An 18,944-nucleotide genomic window follows, 5' to 3' on the forward strand; every position below is an offset into this window, starting at 1 on the left:
GTCTTAACAGAACCGAGAGCGCCAAGTTCGGGTATGGCTTAGAAGCAATCGAAACGGTCAGGCAGCGTGAAAAGGACTTTTTTGACTTCCTAGATAGCGAACTCGATAAGGTAGAGACGTTCTATCGCCAGAAGGAAGAGCAGGCCGGACAACGCTTGGCTGTTCTCCGGGACCAATTACACGAGATGCGGAATCGACGTACACAAGAACTAGCAGAGCTAAAACAACTTAAAGGAAGAGGCGATGGCGGTAGTAGTCATGATAATAAGGGGGTCTCGTCCGGTGCCAACAATTCTCTCAGTTGGGTCGATCCGATTAAGTCCCGAATATTCAAGCCCGGCGCCAATTCAAAGGCATTTTCAAAGTTGCACTTCACTCCGGTGCTTAGTGCAATGAATGCAGACTCGCAAAGGGACTATATGAGGAGACCCTCTAGCCACGAAGTGTCATACAGGACGGCAAAGCGAAAGTTAAAGCTAGCCTTACAAGAGTTCTATAGGGGTCTAGAACTCCTCCAGTCTTATGCCCAACTTAACCGGACTGCTTTCCGAAAACTCAACAAGAAGTATGATAAGGCTGTTAATGCTCGACCGCCTTACAAGTATATGAACGAGAAAGTCAACAAGTCATGGTTCGTGAATAGTACCACGGTGGATGGATATATTCACTCAGTCGAGGACTTGTACGCGAGATACTTCGAAAAGGGCAATCGCAAGATTGCCTCAGGGAAACTCCATCGCTTAAACCGACGGCCAGGGGACGAATCCGCGATCGCGTTTCGGAACGGACTCTTTATCGGTACCGGGGCTGTATTTACCCTTCAAGGCCTCGTGTACGGTGCCGAACTCCTATTCGATCCGGATCCCGTGGTGCAAGAACGGACTAGCTACCTTATGCAGATATACGGTGGCTATTTTCTAATGCTTGTTTTGATGTTCCTATTCTGCATTGACTGCTACATGTGGACAATTAACAAGATCAACTATCCCTTCATTTTCGAGTTTGATACGAGAAACAGCCTGGATTGGAGACAACTGTCTAGCTTCCCCAGCTTTTTCCTCTTGCTTTTTGGTATATTTTTCTGGGTCAACTTCACTAGGTACGGGTCGGATGAGTTATATTTATACTACCCGGTAATTTTAATAGCCATTACGCTCGCTATCCTCATACTTCCGGCGCCAATTTTATGGCACAGGAGTCGCCAATGGCTCATGTATTCTCATGTAAGTACCAAAACCCCATCAGCTCAACTTACGTTAACATCCCTAGTTTCGATTATTCTTCGCCGGATTATATCCCGTCGAATTCCGCGACTTTTTCCTCGGTGACATGTACTGCTCCCTTACCTATGCTACTTCGGTAAGTCATGATGGTCAACGGCCCATAACCTGTCATAGGAGCTAATTAGGAAATCAGAATATTGAACTCTTCTTTTGCCTCTATGCACACGATTGGAACAACCCCGTCCAATGTAATTCAAATAATTCTCGCTTGTTAGGATTCTTTTCGGCATTGCCCCCAGTCTGGCGTGCGCTGCAGTGTATTCGTCGTTACCGCGATACTAAGAACGTATTCCCGCATCTGGTCAACGGTGGCAAGTACGGCATGACAATCATGTCGTCTGTAACCCTATCGTTGTACCGCATGAGAGCCACGGATTCAAATCTCGGGCTCTTCGTCACCTTTTCCATTGTGAACAGCATATATACTTGTAAGTTTTTGAACAGCTCCAGCTCGTTTGTCGGAGTTGCAGAAAAAACAAATTACTTTCTAACACGTATTTCCAGCAATATGGGACTTATTTATGGACTTTTCCTTCTTTCAGCCCGACACGCGACACCGGTTCCTTCGTGACATCCTAGGGCTCAAACGCCGGTGGTTATATTACGTTGTTATGGTGCTTGATCCAATACTACGTTTTAGTTGGATTTTCTACGCCATTTTCACCCACAACAAGCAGCACAGTACCATCGTCTCATTTCTCGTCGCCTTGGCCGAGGTCACACGTCGCGGCATGTGGGCCTTGTTCCGCGTCGAGAATGAACATTGTGGCAACGTTGCTCAGTACAAGGCCAGCCGCGACGTGCCCTTACCCTACCCCTTGATGCAACATGAACCCCTTATTGAGCGTCCCAGCAGCGAGGAAGAAGACCAAAATCGCATCGTCAGGACGGCAACGCAGTCAAATCAAGCTCCTATGCTGCCTATCGAGGAAGCTACAGCTAGTGCGATTGACGTAAGCACAGTAGGTGCCTCAGCGCTTGGCCGCGAACAGACTCGAACGCAGATACAGACCCCAGCCCAGGAGCAGGCAGAGGGGAGCGGAATGCGGTGGCGCAGACGGCCCAAGGTGCTACGTGCGTGGTCAATTCGTGGTATTATGGCCAACGCGCACAAACAGGACTTCCAGAAGCGACGGAGACCACTGGAGTCTGAATCTTCGCGAGACGTTAGTGAATTGGGAGTAGAAGAGAGGGGATTGCAGAGTGAGGAGGAAGATGATGATGACGACGACACGGGAAGTATGCTTGATGAGCGTATGGAGGCCCGCCGGGCGGAGGGCCTGGTTAAGCCCGAGATGAGTGACGAGAGCGTGTAAGGTAGTTGTTTAAGTTGTATTTAAGCGTGAGCTTCTTTGTCTAGCGTTACTTGGGTTAGAAGGGAAACGAGGCATAGATGGTGCATGAATTGACTGGTTAGATAAAATAAGAGGTGGGATCTAGCTCGAAGGGTCGCATTATCCGCCTTGTTCTCTTTGCGGCGGTCATATTAATTATAGACTTACATTACTGTGTAAAGCAAGCGTTTTCATATCAAAATACCTATTGATATACCGACCTACCTAAAGTTAGTACATTGATTTCGGGTTGTAATGAGGTTTGCTTATTGAAAAGGTCGTGAGCCAAAGTGCCAATCGGCAATAATGGAGAGGGGACTGATACTCTTCGGTGGCGACCGGCGAATTCCCAGTGTTGTATGATTTTTTTTTCTCTCCAGGAATAGCTGCTATTATTACCTGCTATCCTTTTGGCATTCGTTATAGCCCTTTAGGTGGATTGTTCATCTGAATCAGATTGGTTGAGTCGCTTATGCTATTCTCAACTCAATGAGGTATCTTTTTAGTGTCTTCGATGTCTTGTTGGTTGGCCCAAGGAATGGGCAAGCAAAAACTGTATATATCGGGTGATATCAGTCGCCTAATCACAAAAGAAGCCCTTTAGCACAATTGGTAGAATCTGGGAATTGAGAGCTCGTACGCTTAGAAAAATTCAGCTGAGCCCGTGCCAGATATTGATCCTAGAGCATGTAGCAACACACCACCCGCCAAGTTTCCGGTTCGATTCAGCTTGCAAGCGTTGTGACACCAGGCAAATTGCCAAAAAGACGAATGGGGGCCATCCAGAGGGATAGGTAGACCCAGTCTGACAAGAGCAAAACAAGCCAGTCTTGACCGCAGTTGTCGATTCCTATAGAATGGAAAAGGGGGTGTGCAATAAGAGACATAAGACATATTTCGTAATGACAAAATAGGTCATTGCAGAATAAGAATTTTTTTAGCCTCGCACATATTTATGACCGAGAAAACGTATTTAATTTATTTCTCTAATGTTTTTTTTTCTCCTTTCAAGCCAGCATTTAAGCGTACACCGTAAATATAAATATTACATAAATTCGAGTTAGTATTGATTGTAGTCTTTCTATTTCACTTCCGCTAAATCTTTATCTCACACTTCGCATCCTAAAGTAGCTCCTCAACCCGCTCAAACCTCACTAACAACTCATTAGCCGGTCTATAAGTCAAACTCGGATTCGCTAGTTTAACGCCCCTGCCAACGCGCTCCTCTCCAGAGGACAGCAGCTCTCCATCCCGCCGCTCGATACCGAGGAAGCGCCATTGCGGAACTAGCTCGACGAGGACGGCTTTGACCTCGATAAGGGCGAAGTTACGGCCGGGACAGGTCCGTGGGCCCTGAAGGAAGGCTTCGAACGCGAATGGTGTGGCCGCGTCGCCCGTCAGCCGGTCCCAACGGTCTGGGTCAAATACAGTGGCGTCCGGACCCCAGACTAGCGGGTGCTGGTGTACAAGCGGGATGTTGAAGTCGATCTGTGTGCCTTTGGGTATAGATACGCCCTCTATTACGAGGTCCCGAGTGGCTTCACGCTGTGCCATGTATGCTTTAAAGCTCCATTAGTTAGTCGGGGGATCTTGGGTCATTCTCGAGAAAATAAAGACATTTTCGGGGAAAAGGGGTAAGGAGAAGACCTACATGGGGGATAGACACGAAGCACCTCTCGAATGAAATTGTGCAGATATGGTAGAGCGGAGATTGAGTCGTAATCTGGCTCTTGGTCGGTCTCTAGTAGGGAGTTGATCTCCGACCGCAGTCTATCTTGTATAGCAGGGTTGGTTGCAAGGACGTAGAGAGACCACGATAAAGTGGCCGCCGTACTCTCATGGCCTAATTAGGGGTAAGCAATTAGTGTTATAAAGCTAAGAGTGTTAATACGGTCGGGTGAGCGTAAGACTAACCTGCAGATGTGAAGTTTAGAAGCTAAGAAAGAGTAATCTTGTCAGCGTTAGGCTACTGGAAGGGCGAGAAACTCTTACGTGACCGATTATGTCGTTTATAGACCAGATATCTTTCCCTGTCTCCTGTCGGTGCAATTCAGCTTCTTCCAGCATATATGTAAGAAGATCCCTAGACTCTCCCCTTTCTCTTCTGAAAGTCCCGCTTGCTAGGTCCACCGCGCGTTGCTGAATGATGTCTTGTAGCATCTTTCTCAAGTCGGCAGTCGTTTGGATGAACCTACGGTTTGCCTCTAAAGGAATAATTCCTCGGACTGGTAGAAAGGCATTAATAACCCAGATAAGCTGACCCAGAAACCCTTGATGAAGCACTCGGTCATAAAGTTCCTGGAAACCTAGCGGGTACATTGACGATATAGTATCTAGTTCGATTCCCAGCACCGTTACACCTATAGTATCCATGGTCGACTTAGAAAAGATTTCAATTGCTAAAAAGAGATTAGCCTCACAACAACGTAGGTTATAATAGTAGCATCCGGTTTTTACCATACCTTCTAAAGTAGCATGTGGTTTTTCGCCGAGCAATTGTTCAAAAACACTCGAAAGGGCCTTGGCTTTTGTCTGAAAGACAGGTAAGAGCTTTCTCATGCTCGGGACTGAAAAGGGGCCTGCCAACAATCTTCGTTCGCGCTTATGGGCCTCCCCTTCCGAGAATAATAGGCCTACGCCCGTGATCTCTCCAACCAATCGCGCAAAGAAAGGGGGCTTGACGAATTCATATACACGTGTCTGTAGAATAGCCTTGTGCGCGGCCAAGCTGTTTACCAGTAGGACTTCCTTCCCAGCGAACGAGATATATCTAATAAACGGCGTGTCTGGCCATCTGCGCATCCATTGTAGCTGAACGCTAGCGGGGCCATCGGCTCTGAACTTCTTCACTTCTTGCCCAAGGACTAGATTATGATCCTACTTCCAAGGTTAGAATGAAGTCATGTTGAGTGGGGTGGGTTTATTTCACAGAATACCTTTGGTCCTGGTAAATGCCTAAGTGGCGAGAAGAAGTTTGGGTATAATACAATACGGTAGAATTTTAGGACAGCGTATTGTATGAAAAACACTGCAACGAACCTCTTAAGTATCCATAGGCTATCAAGTTCCCTGCTAGGCCGGAGCGCAACCAGCTCTAGGACTGTTAACCCACTAAAAATAAGAGCATCCATTTAGAGACTAGAGCAACTGATATAGATGGAAGAATCAGTAGAAATGGGTTTCATAACAGGACGAAAGGTTTGATATATAGAATCCCATCGTGCTGAGGCCATGGGTACCACTAGCCTGTAATAATATGCGAGTCTAGTCGGTATTCCCGACAAGGGGGTCCAGGCTACGTTAGTCCATCATGCTATAAATATTATGCAGTCATTTCAAGACCGGGCCCAGTAGAGTGATAGAAAAAGACTGCGAGATTTGAAGGTTGGCCTGTCTCGTGCAAGCTAACCTCATATAAGTGGACAACGCCCACCATGTACTGTAAGCGTCTCTTCTCCTTGGATGGCTCGCTGCCAGCATGTCCATAGCTAATATGACATGATATTTAATACCTAGGCGAATAAATGGCATAGTTAACCTAATTTTCCCTTAATATTTGGCTAACTTAGATATAATATTGCTATTCTAGCCCTGAGCGGCAATTCATAATGCGAAAGACAAGAATCAACCTGAATAGTATTTCTATTCTGGGTAGAGCAGAGAAGACGAGTTCAAACGCCATCGTAGTTCACCATGAGATACATCACCTAGACTTAAAATCTTACCTATGATGGCGTCAGCCAGAACTTGGTGTGAAGATGAACGGTGGATGCTTATGTCGTAATCAACCAAAACTATAATTTTTCGTACATTAAACAATATGTTTAATATAGAGAGTTCGTCCGTTCTGATGAGAATAACGACTAAATATATGTAATTCAAGGATAATTTAGCCGAATGTTTAAGCGATAGAGTTAGAAAGGTTGAGCCTAAGCTCTAGCAAAGACTGAATTACGATAAGAGAACAGACAGGAAACCTTAATGTTAATAAGCACATTTAGACTACATGTATGTAAGTTACCTATTTATAGTCAAAGCAAGGGTACTGTACTGTATATTAATGATTAGGTACCTACGCAAATGTAACTTTCCCAGACTTGAATGTCTTTTTAACTTTGTTGAAGCTGGTTTAGACAGGAGTGGCGGGGCTAGTGCATGTACCTATGCATTGTACTTCTCGTCCTAGCATCCCCTGATGGGTCCGGGGAAAAGGCCTAGCGTGCCTGTGTGAGTGGCACTTGAGGCTCCGAGCTAGGTCATCTGGAATTAGCAGGTGATGCAATGTCTTATCTGCCGCAATCTCCTAGCGCGCTTGCGATGCCGGGTTGCCTGGTAGTTGCGGTCGTGTTGACTTCATCATCCCAACCTCCTATCTCTCACTCATCTCAAACCCGACTTACCGCTCTTTTTAACTACCCGACATCCCAAGTGAAAACCCCGTCTTCTACTCTACCCCCTCCCTTTGGCAACTACGAATTCGAACCAATTTCACAGTTAAAACATGACGCAACACACATCCGACTACCTGCGCCAGCGCACCTCCAACCTGTCTCTCCGAAGCGAAGCGGCAACAAATGCTTTAAGCACGTCTCGTCTGTCAAGCTTCGCCAACCCTTCCGAATTCGAAAATGAGCCAACTATATCCGATGCTGTAAAGGCGTTTGTCGTCGGTGACCTAGCTCGCAGCGGGTCCGTGTCCCTTTGCGATTCTTGTTTGCAGGATATACCTAAAGAGAAGCGAACCCGTACGAATATCATAATCGAAAGTGATACACAGCAATGTTCTGCGTGCGATATCCTGGCGTCGAAACCCGAGGCTTTCACCGAGCCCTTCTGCAAGTTTCTTCAAGAGAACCCTACTGTATTTCATTCCGTCGGTTACTTTAAAGACAAATTAAATGCCCTTGACTATAAGGAGGTTGGTATTCCAAGTTGACTATGATTTTAAAGAGTTAAGCTAAGCATTGTTGAAAGCTTCCTGCACGGGATGACTGGTCTGGGAAGCTCAAGGCTGGTGGCAAGTATTACGTGACTCGAAATGGCACTTCTCTTATTGGATTCACGGTTGGAAAGGCATACAAGCCTGGAAATGGTGTAGCCATCATCGCAGGTCACATCGACGCTTTAACCGCAAAATTAAAGCCCGTTAGCAACAAGCCGACCAAAGCTGGGTATATCCAACTAGGAGTCGCTCCGTACGCGGGTGGTCTAAATGAAACCTGGTGGGATCGGGATCTTAGTATCGGAGGTCGAGTTATTGTACGGGACGAGTCTGGCAAGACCTCGAGCCGACTCGTTCAACTTGATTGGCCTAGTGAGTATGCTGTAAGCAAATGTGCGATTCTTAACGCTAATTGGACATAGTTGCTCGTATACCAACACTTGCTCCCCATTTTGGTGTGGGTATGCTGGGTCAACAAAACAAGGAGACGGAAGCAGTTCCAATTATTGGACTTGACAATTCTGATATTTCATCCTCGAATGCTAAACCGGTTGAACCTTTGGGTCCGGCTGGATCGTTTGTTGCTACCCAGCCACCGAGGCTCGTCCAGCTAATTTCGCAAAAGTTAGGCATTAAAGACCACTCCCAAATTGTAAATTGGGAGTTGGAGCTCTTCGATCTCCAGCCCGCAACTGTGGGTGGGTTGGATAAAGAGTTCATTTTTGCTGGTCGCATTGATGATAAGTTGTGTTCTTGGGCGGCATTTCAAGCTCTGCTGGCTTCGGAGGCAAACGATGACGACGGTGTTATAAAGTTAGTCGCGCTTTTTGACGATGAGGAAATTGGTTCTCTTTTACGCCAAGGTGCAAGGGGCAATTTCCTCCCGTCTGTAATTGAGAGAGCCGTCGAGTCTCTATGCGGAGAAGATAAGGCATTTGGGCCTGGCGTCCTAGGTCAAACGTATGCGCAGTCATTCCTCGTGTCGGCGGATGTCAGCCATGCCGTAAACCCCAACTTTTTATCCCGCTACCTCGACGGACATGCACCTCGTCTCAACATTGGAATTACCATTGCCGCGGACAGCAATGGCCATATGACTACGGATTCGGTATCGACTGCAATTCTTACCAGAGTTGCCGAGTTAAGCGACTGCACGCCGCAAGTCTTCCAGATCCGGAATGACTCTCGAAGTGGCGGCACAGTTGGACCTATGTTAAGTAGTGCTATGGGCATCAAGGCCGCGGATGCTGGAATGGCCCAGCTTAGCATGCATTCTATCCGTGCAACATGTGGTTCTCTAGATCCAGGTCTGGGTGTTAAATTCTTTAAAGGATTCCTTGACAAGTGGGAGAAGGTCGATGCCGAATGGCAGTGAAGCGAGCTACCCATATGATTCGATATCAAGACCAAGCTGTGTACATTCAGATGTATCAATAGCCGCCCAATTTAGGCGATGTTAATTAGATTTTAGAATAACTAGGATTTAGCAACTTAGAGCCAAGCGTTTCTACTAATACTCCGGTATCGCCTATTTAGTTTGAATGTAGCAATGCGCGAGAGAGCTTATGACGAGAAAACAGGCCTTATTTTACACGATAAATAGTAATATCCAATATTTGGGGAAAAGTGATAGTCGCCTGCAGGAGCTCAGGAACCATTTTGTTACCCAGGACAGGGGACTTTGCATGTGAATGCGGAATGATGTAATCAAGGGCCCGCTGAACCCACGGCAGTGGTTAGGTTTTGGAGGGCGCACTTATGTGCTACTAGACTTGCTAAAGTTTAAAAAAAAATATTTGGAGATCTTGGACCGAGAGCACGCGACTATCGTGTGATCAGTAGTATTCATTCAAGTGCACAGATTTGAAGGCAAACTTTCTTTAGATACCGTTGGGTCATGGCCACTAACTATCTACATATTAAGACGAAAGAGGAATTCGTAGCTAAATTGATGACGTGTTGGTCAGCTAAAATAATCGAAAGAGGCCAAGGAATTGTAGACGATTATTGGCCGAACCAATCAACCAACTTAAACATTTTGGTTTTTATTTATTCTACTTTCTACAGTCTCTCTTGACTCTTAACTCTTACACAATCTCTACCTACTTTTCAAATTATTTTAATGAACTAGGTTAAGCATATACTCCTTCTAAAATTCAATAATATACTTCTATAAAAGTTTTCTTTACAACTTGTAAAGTAACTGACCTTAGGGCAAAGCGGCGAGGCTGTGCTCGGTCAACTAATACATTCCCCCCCCCCCCCCCTAGCGCCGGCGAACCCTTAATCTTGTCACTTTTATCAACGCTTCACGAACAAAATTTCAAGAAATTTGCTTTTTTCATATCTAACCTCGGTCATAGCATCAAATCTTCGCTTAATCTTTTTTTGTACCATATTACATCTGCGAGCATTCAAAATAAGGAACAATTGCCGCAGTAAACCAAATATCACTGCAAACGACCTACACTTGACAACTTGACATATTCACCTATTTAACTACGAAACCAAGAGCCGCTGGTGACGATCCATGGCGCAACCAGCCAATCCCTCAGAAACCGACAGATGGAGCTCGCTCCTGTCGCGATTAAACCCAATACCGGGATTCGGGGAATATACGGGACCCTACAAGGTCGGCACCGTCGACGTTGAGATCCCAGTCTCAGAACTCGAATCACCGGCTCCGGCACCGAGCAATGCGGCTGACATCGAGACGATACAATTCCGAATATTCTATCCGGCGCATCCGGATTCCCAGGGCAAGCGCATAACCTGGCTGCCGGCTCCCCAGCGCGAACATCTATCTGCCTACATCCAATTCTTAGGAATTGGCCAACTACTAGCAGAGGCCATCTCGTAAGTCCAATGAACTCCTATCACTGTAATTTTCGGACATAGGCTTATATAAAATCTGCAATAGCTTTCTCCCGAGACATCTACACTACACTTCGATCCCCGTTATTAAGAATGCACCAGTACTCGAGCCCAACACCCCGAACAAACGGTGGCCGACAGCCATATTTTCCCACGGTCTTGGCGGCAGTAGAAACGCATATTCGCAAGTAGTAGGCTCGCTGGCCTCACATGGCGTCGTGGTAATATGTCCCGAGCATAGGGACGGCAGCGCTGTTGCATCCTTTATCCGCATCCCTTCGCAGCAAGACCGGTACTTTGTACGCAGCACGCGCCGTATGGTCCCCTACCATCGCGTATCACACGTCGCCACGGACGAGGTATACGCTCTGCGCAACGATCAACTCCGAATACGGTTATGGGAGATGGGGCTGGTTCACGAGGCTATACTGGGCATCGACAAGGGCTTGTCCCTGACAAATCTAAACAAGAGCACTCCTTCTCTTTCCCCGTTGATCGGCAAACTACACATTCACGAGCCGGGTAGCATCATCTTCGCCGGTCACAGCTTCGGCTCAGCCACCGTCGTCCAGTTCCTCAAATCCGTATTCTACGCCGGCCGCCCGGAGCTCGAAGCCATGTCCGATCAGCTATACGTGCCGTCCCGCGACTCTTCAATCTACCAGCAGATCACGCCGCGCAACGTCGCCATCCTCCTCGATATGTGGTGCTTCCCCCTCCTAGCCAACACCACAAAACCCCTCTTCAACCTCCCGCTCCCCATGTACGCCGCAGACAACTCTTCGCCGCCGGGCGGCAACGCGCTTCTAGCGATCGGATCAGAAGATTTCTTCAAGTGGAAAGAGCACCTGCATGCAACGGCGCGGGTACTGTCACCCGATCCGTCGGCACCGACGGTACAAGCGACCGCTTTCTACGAGGACAACGCGTCGGGCGTTAAGCTCCCCGAGCCGAATTTCTTCTTCGTAGAGCGCTCGGCGCACTTGTCGCAGTCGGATTTCGGAGTCCTGTTCCCGCGGCTCACGCGCAGGGTCTTCGGCTCCGAGGAGCCGGAGCGCGCCCTCCGGCTTAACCGCCGCGCGATGTTGCAAGTCCTGCGCGCGAACGGCGTGCCGGTCGCGCGCACGTGGACGGGGGATCTGGTCGATGGCGCGTTTATCGGGAAGGATTTGAGTGGGGGCGGGAATGGAACTACGACTGTCGAGGGTGATGCGACGACTAGTCGAGACGTAAGGGAGGGCGGAAACGAAGGTGGAGATGGAAATCGTGAAGTGGAAGTTGGAGATAGGAGCCTTGAAGACGGTATTCACGACGACAAGGCGATCCTAGATCGTAGCGGACACGAGACTGTGGATGCCTGGCGGTGGATCGATATCGTGGGTATGGGCGAGGTGGTGGATGATAACGGCGAAGTAAAGGCGGGCACCGAGGCAGCGGAGGAGCAGGAGCCGCAGATGGCGGATGTTATCGAGCCTCGTGCTACGGAGGAGGACGTGGTAGCAAAAAGCTGATGCTAATGCTGTATGATGTAGTTGATTTATGGCTTGGCGTTGGGTTGTATCTGGATGGCTTTTTCTTCTTTTTGTTAAGGATCCGGTTAAGACTGGAAGGGAAAAGGGGGGGGGGGGGTTGGCTGACTTAGAAGAGCTTAGGGGAGGCGGTGGGATTCAAATGTTATGGCGTTTTAAGAGCACATCACGGCGAAGGGGGCCATGTCGTGTAAATTTACCTAGACAGCTTATAAGGCATCAGAGAGGCGTAAATGAATTGATGGCATATCTGCGTTGTTGAGAAGTATTGGATTCGGGTTTATTGGCATTTTGGTTCTTATATTTACCTCGTACCCCGAGAGTATGGATGTTGTTAATCTTCCACGAGAGTAAAATGATGGCATTTCAACTACTTTCTGTTCTTATCGCTTATTAGACCTTATAGACGTGCGTTTTGAAAGCTTAAAAGAAAGCGTAGTCGTCCATTCTGTCTGTTAAGAGAAAGAAAAAAAAAGTACATGCGAAACCAGCACCCCTAACCAATTCTATGAAGTTGAATATCGTAAAACTAAGACCAAAAGCCTCTAACGCACCCATCTTACTCATCAGAGTTCTCGTAGCCTTGTCGGCGCCTCACATCCAATATTCTCGAAGTATCCGGTCCAATGTTGATATCGTGAGTCGAGCTTTCTCCTAAAACCACGCGCTTCCGTCTCCCATTTTCTTCGTAGACCCAATCAACATCAAATCCGCGGTCTTCTAGTATATCTTCCCATATGTCTTGCAAACAATCTTTGTCGTAGAACCAGTCCGATATCGTAATGTCCTCATACTTGTCGAAAATACAGTCAGGGCATTCGGCAATTTTCTTTAACATGACGTAGGCAAGGAATTTAATGCCGAGGGCCACACTAGGGTGTAGAAAATAACGACGGTAAGGGACCGATAAAATAGGCGAAGGCTCGCACGATATGGACGAATTTCTATGAGCTTCATAGACGTTACTGCACATGAGAAAGGCAAAGGTACCCTATAGATAATGAATCCATAGGATCTGCCGAATCCGCGAGACCAATTCGTTGCTGGACAACCGAGTTGAATTTCAGTATCAAATCCTCCACAGTTTCGCTAGGATCCGATGGTTTGTCCCAAAATCGTTCTACGACAAGCTCTAGGAAAGTCAGGTTAGAGACGTTGAAATCAACATCCATGAATTGACAGACTGACACCCAGTCTTCAAGAACATTCTTGAATCGTTTAGGTGGATCAAAAACGCCGGGGATCACCATGGAATATATCGCGAATTCTAATAGACCTGTAGCTTGCCATAAGCTTTCGATATTAATCCCAGGGGGAGGCTTAGGAGGTAGTGGAATATGGCTCGGGCTTCAACATTCCTGGCTAAACAAAACGGAGTCATTGCCGCAATTATAGCATTGCCGTCACTGGTATGAGCTTGTTAGGACGGGCTTCCTCTAATTATACAACTACCTGTGTACCTGGTTAGGTAGTTATAATATGGATTAGGAGGTACTTATCCGATAATGCATGCATTGATATCTGCGCCACCTTGTATCAATGCTTTACAAATATCCAATTCACCAGACACCACAGCATACTGACGTTGCTTAGCATAATTGAATATCGCAGTCGCCTTTGGCATCTAAACTTACCATGAGCAATGGCCATCCATCCAAATTCCTGTCTGAAGGTGAAACAAGCTTTTGCGACAACATATTCCGGACAGTACAGACATCACCATTCTCTATAGCACGAATCACTTCATGGTCGTCTGGAAGAACGCGATACGTCTTGAAACTAAGACCGAACTCCGGGCCTCCTCTCGCATCGGTTTTGTTCTCGTACGTCATTGAGAAGCCCGTAGACAGCCAACTTGGCGACGGTGTAAAGTGTACTGTAAGCTCGTACATCTTTATTGGGCGCCCGTATTCGTTAAAATGGACTCTGTCTCGGATGATAAATACCAAAGTTCCTAGTCTAGTTTGCCATTCCCGCCAGTTGTAGTAGAGCATCGTTATACTGTTCTTATCCGGCCGGCCAAGAGCCTGCCTCTTAGGGAGCAACGGTTTCGGATCCTCGAAGGGGGTTGTATGCGATTCAGAAGTATACGAATCCATTTCGGTCGTCTCTTTACTCCCGACCACCACCCTTTCAGAATCATGTTGTGCTGTCCCGCTGCGGTGTTGCATCTCGTTGAGTGCAGCAGGTGTGTTTTGAATGATATTATCGAACTCTGTCCGGGCCGCGGATCGGTATTCCTTCTTGACTCCTGCGAGAATTTCGTCTTTATACTGCTCTAATAGGGGCCGAAGCGCGTGGACTAGGGTACTGGAATCGCTAGCTAAGGGAATTTGTTGGGTTACCGTAGCAAAAAAGGTCGAGTTCTCTACTTTAACATGAGCAAGAGATTCCAGTGTCTCTGACTGCCGAACCTGGATGTGCTGAAGGCCCGTAGTAATGTTTTTCATCGAGTCCCGGAGATCCCCTAGTCCTTGATAGACTAAGGAGTGATCCGCAATAGCCTGTTGCGCTGATTGTGTGTGAAATAGTGTGTTTTCATTCCGTGCCTTCTTAACAGAGTTTAAGATTTCGATATGTTGGTCATTTGCAGTCCTTCTTAAGTCAGACTTCACGTCATCAATTGACTTCTTTAGATCGTTAAGCTTTCCTAGTGTCGTCTAAATGTCATCCGTGGTTGACTGTGTCACTTGGTGTAACTGTGTCTGTCTACTCTGGAAGACATAGTGAAGGGTAAGTTCACTTCTGAAGAATTGTAGGAAATAGCCCACTGGCTCTATTCTCGTTGCCATAGGTGTTTTCCATCCTCGCAATTGTCGATGTATTTATCGGTAGTTAGTAACTTTATACTACTTTCAAGGCCCATCAAATAATCACCGAAGGTTGAAGAGGCAACACGCCCAGCACGCCCAGCACGTCGTGGAAAAGTGGGTAGAGGAATATTAATTTAAGCCTTGTCGAAGCTTTAGGGAAGCTCTAGGGAAGATATGCCGAAACTACGGGGCCGTCTCGGCACATGAACTCACACGGCTGAAGTTGCCTTGTAGATCATGGGAAATCATGCTGTCGCGAATAATTGCCAGAATCCTAGCATCTCCAATGCTTGTTGCATCGCTAAGATGATCCGAATTGCTTGTCGGATCATAGATCTACTAGTCGCTCGGACTACACAGGGGGGGACCCAGGGAAAAGAGATAGAATAGTCAAAACGACCGAGTTTTACGCATGAAGATCAGACTTGTTAAGTCGGGCGGATATAAATTCTTGCCGGGGATCTGCTCGCTGAGACGGTGCCAAGAGCTACGGAACCGGCTTAAAAGACCAGGTCGATGAACTGAAATCTAAAAGCTTGCGAGTGGATTTTATTCTTGAAGTGTTAATGGTAAAATAATAAAATAACTAGATTAGTGATAACTTAGATATAGATCTCTCCAATTGTTTGATCTTATCAGAGATTGTCTTAAAATATCTATTTATTAACTTAGGTACCTACCTACCTAAGGTTAGGTAGTGTTTGTATAAGACTTACACGTTTTCCCACTATAATAGGGTCTAAAACAGAAAGGGTGATACATATAGGTGAGGCGCTCTAACCGGCGATGTGGGGTCGACTAGGGTCTCGGAGATGGCATCTCCCGGGGTCTTTAGCTTCAATTTACTAGTTCCCGTTTCAGCGTCCCGGTCGGAAACCAAGAACAGCAACAAGGTTTAACCCCTTAGGTGTCACGAGCTGTTTAGGTAGGTACAATACCTAGGAAGGTAGTTTCTAGCAAAATAATAGACGTCGAGTAGGTATCAAATATGAACCGGAACTTCCGTTTCTGTTAGGGTTTACAAGGATGGTCATCACGACCGAGTCGCGAACGTCGCCTACTTCTTTGTCGCGAGAAACGTACTATCCATTTACATAGTCGAAATGTTTTAACATATCTAGTTCGTTGACCGAACAATAATTTCTTAATTTCTTACTCTTATTTTCTCTCTTTTTTCCGTCTCTTATCTTCTGTTAATATAACTACTTCAAATACGCCTTAGACGTCATAGTTACTATTCAAGTAACCAGCAGGAAGACTCAATACCTCGTTTGCCCGTCTCTACCTTCGACATTCATTACAATCTTCCGTATTTGGTGGCCATAGTGCTGCCATTGAAATCGGGCTGGCAGCGTGGATCGTGGATCGTGGATCGTGGATTATACCGGTATCTGCTTGACTTCTTTGACTGTAATAGTATACTCGGATTCGTTTTAATTATATCCACGGCGACTCTATCAAAAACGACAATACACATGGTCAAACCGAAAGCCAGAACAACAGTATTCCTTTTCCCCTTCTCCTAACCCTTTTCCCTCTCATCAACCTCCAATCTTCTCATTACGATGCCGTCCATAATAGAGGATGCTAGCCCTCGCACCAACTTCACCATCGTCGCAGACGCGTTGCCCAGTCAAGTCTTAGATGGTAGCCGCCTAAGCTATTATGTAGCTATCAGTGCAGTATTGTTCTGTATATGGTTATTTCAATCAGGCAAGCAGAAATGCAGTGTCTCGGCACCTTTCTACCAGGCATCCCGATTAAAATGGATGTTTAATGCCGATACCTTGATCAAGGATAGCTATTCCAAGGTCTGTAACCCCTAGTCATTGGAGAGGTCTATAGTGCTAAAGGGATTTCAGTTCCGTGATACTGTGTACCAGGTCAAATCGACAGAGGGTATGAGAACTATCATCCCGTCGTCACTGGTCGGCGAGCTCAAGGGTCTCCCAGAAGATACTCTAAGCGCGAGGACGGCTGTTAAAGAGGTTAGTTTTAAGAGGAGAACTAACCTCGTAGAAACTGAGACATTAACAATATCATATAGGCTATGTTGAGCGAGTATACCAACCTCTGCGCGGGAGCGCATTCTGACACGCTGTCTCTGCTCTTGAAGTGCAAGATGACTGGGCAGCTAGCAAGAATGACGCCACAGCTCAAGGAAGAGCTCGAACACATCATCGCCAACGAGTTTCCCGAGTGTCAAGGTAGATTATGCAGATGGCACTCGAAATGACCAGTCAACTGATAGACAATAGAATGGACCCCCTTCAAGATACAGCCTTTCATGGTCCGAACGATTGCTCGTCTAAGTGGGCGTGTCTTTGTTGGACCACTGCTGAACCGGTCAGAGGAATGGATGGATGTGAGCATCAACTTCGCCATCACCGCCTTTATCGCGGTTATCAAGCTACAATTCTTCCCGCCGTGGATGCGCCCTGCAGCACAATATCTAGTTTCCGAGCTACGCACGATCCGGAGAGACCTAGAGAGGGCACAGGCGATGCTTACGCCTATTATTGAAGAGCGTATCCGTGACGCAGAGACACCCGGATACGATAAGCCCGACGATTTTGTCCAATGGTTACAGGATGCCTTGCCGGAGGACCAGAAGACAGACTTCTATATTCAGAGCAAGATACAGCTACTGCTAAGTGCTGCGTCAATTCACACGACGAGTAATCTGACCACGGATTGTATTTACGACTTAGCTGTGCACCAAGACATGCAGGAGATACTTCGCGAAGAAGCGCGTGAAGTATTAAACGACGATGAGGCATGGGAGAGGAAAGATAGTATGGGCAAGCTGAAGAAACTTGATAGTTTTATCAAGGAGTCTCAGCGACTGTCCGGGAACGTCAGTAAGTGTTGTTCAAGCAAAACAAATGCAAAATTACGTCCTCTAACTTATTAGCATCCTTCATCCGAAAAGTGATGAAGCCAGTCGATCTATCCGACGGAACACACCTACCATCGGGCACCAATCTTCTCGCACCGATGGCCGGCATCGCCGTCGACCCGCGATACTATCCGGACCCCGAAGTCTTCGACGGGCTACGATTCTGGAAACTCCGACAACATCAACATTCATCATCATCCTCATCCTCATCTTTCTCTTCACCTGCATCCTCTACCACTACCCTACCAACTTCAACAACAACAACAACAGACGAGCTCTCTGCGAACGCGAATGGGCGGTGGCAGTTCACCAGCATCGGCGACACAGCCATGAACTTCGGGCTGGGAAAGCACGCGTGTCCGGGCCGCTTCTTCGCCGGCTGCGAGATCAAGATGGTCCTCGCGTACCTACTGCTGCATTACGACATCAAGCTACGGGACGGCGAGGGCCGGCCGGCACCCAACATGTTTATGATGACTAAGAGTCCGAGCATGACCGCCGAGGTTCTGTTTAGGAGGAGAACGACAATTTATTCATGATGACTTCGCTTAGAAAAAAAAAAGGAGAAGCGATGTACACAGGCGGAAATGTCTCGGGGCCAGGAGCTACCGGGATTGCTAATAAGTCCGACATGTATGAAGTCGGATATGGACGGATGATTTAGGATATGTATTAAGGGGAAGGAACGGAACTTGCATATAATACCCAATCGTACAAAACATGTATATACTATATACCCAAGTCCCGTAGCTTAGTTTATGGGCTTTAGGATTGCGACATTGTCATAGAAAGGCGTTCAATGGGGCTTATATATCGGACAGACCTCAAAAATCTTGGCAGTAGAGCAAATAGAACGTTCACTCGGATTGAAATCACTTAACAAAAAGATGAAGATTTGATTTAGAATAATATTTCATTATTAGAAAAGAATGGGGTATCTCTAGACTTGCTGCGCTTGCTCTGAACATTCATATAATCTCCGTCTCATGACCAATTTCAAGGCTTTCCCGTGCTTCTACATCGTCATTAGGTATCATAATTTCGTCACGTCTTTCTTTTCAAACAATTCCACTCGCCACAAGGCACGTCGCCTCGAGTAGTTCCCCCAGTATCGTCTCGCTTCCAGAGCCCTCCGCACACCCATAAATCCGGCCTCTGGTGATACAATTGCAAAGGCGGGATAACCCAATTAAAAACCAAGCCTCCTTTCTTAATACCCATGTAACCCAACTCCCAATGTTCTTGATCAGAAGCAGTGGAGCTCTCCTGG

The 18,944-nt window shown here is 46.9% G+C and overlaps 5 protein-coding genes across 5 annotated transcripts; 3 read left to right on the forward strand and 2 right to left on the reverse strand.

Annotated features, from left to right (window-relative positions):
* Nucleotides 1-3,696: 3,696 nt before the first annotated feature.
* F4813DRAFT_328898 (cytochrome P450) lies at nt 3,697-5,847 on the reverse strand. The gene is made up of 6 exons (XM_049241104.1): nt 5,554-5,847; nt 5,080-5,494; nt 4,610-5,016; nt 4,532-4,553; nt 4,269-4,460; nt 3,697-4,176 (listed from the first exon to the last, which is right to left on the reverse strand). The coding sequence occupies exons 1-6, from the start codon at nt 5,746-5,748 to the stop codon at nt 3,740-3,742; spliced, it is 1,668 nt and encodes a 555-aa protein (XP_049101880.1). The 5' UTR covers nt 5,749-5,847; the 3' UTR covers nt 3,697-3,739.
* A 977-nt stretch (nt 5,848-6,824) lies between these two features.
* On the forward strand, nt 6,825-9,134 carry F4813DRAFT_328950 (aminopeptidase I zinc metalloprotease-domain-containing protein). Its single transcript, XM_049241105.1, has 3 exons — nt 6,825-7,535; nt 7,592-7,931; nt 7,982-9,134. The coding sequence occupies exons 1-3, from the start codon at nt 7,119-7,121 to the stop codon at nt 8,932-8,934; spliced, it is 1,710 nt and encodes a 569-aa protein (XP_049101881.1). The 5' UTR covers nt 6,825-7,118; the 3' UTR covers nt 8,935-9,134.
* A 511-nt stretch (nt 9,135-9,645) lies between these two features.
* On the forward strand, nt 9,646-12,055 carry F4813DRAFT_328973 (phospholipase A2). Its single transcript, XM_049241106.1, has 2 exons — nt 9,646-10,415; nt 10,480-12,055. The coding sequence occupies exons 1-2, from the start codon at nt 10,090-10,092 to the stop codon at nt 11,942-11,944; spliced, it is 1,791 nt and encodes a 596-aa protein (XP_049101882.1). The 5' UTR covers nt 9,646-10,089; the 3' UTR covers nt 11,945-12,055.
* A 466-nt stretch (nt 12,056-12,521) lies between these two features.
* Nucleotides 12,522-14,687, reverse strand: F4813DRAFT_387409 (uncharacterized protein; the record flags this gene model as incomplete). Its single annotated transcript, XM_049246558.1, has 5 exons — nt 12,522-12,906; nt 12,953-13,238; nt 13,511-13,541; nt 13,597-14,622; nt 14,676-14,687. 5 exons carry the CDS (start codon nt 14,685-14,687, stop codon nt 12,522-12,524), a joined length of 1,740 nt encoding a protein of 579 aa, XP_049101883.1.
* Nucleotides 14,688-15,641: 954 nt separating this feature from the next.
* On the forward strand, nt 15,642-18,567 carry F4813DRAFT_352398 (ent-kaurene oxidase). The gene is made up of 5 exons (XM_049242520.1): nt 15,642-16,586; nt 16,638-16,763; nt 16,823-16,982; nt 17,034-17,636; nt 17,690-18,567. The coding sequence occupies exons 1-5, from the start codon at nt 16,341-16,343 to the stop codon at nt 18,211-18,213; spliced, it is 1,659 nt and encodes a 552-aa protein (XP_049101884.1). The 5' UTR covers nt 15,642-16,340; the 3' UTR covers nt 18,214-18,567.
* Nucleotides 18,568-18,944: the final 377 nt, after the last annotated feature.

The sequence above is a fragment of the Daldinia decipiens genome, assembly GCF_022478715.1.
Source record: "Daldinia decipiens strain CBS 113046 unplaced genomic scaffold F4813scaffold_8, whole genome shotgun sequence".
NCBI lineage: Eukaryota > Fungi > Ascomycota > Sordariomycetes > Xylariales > Hypoxylaceae > Daldinia > Daldinia decipiens.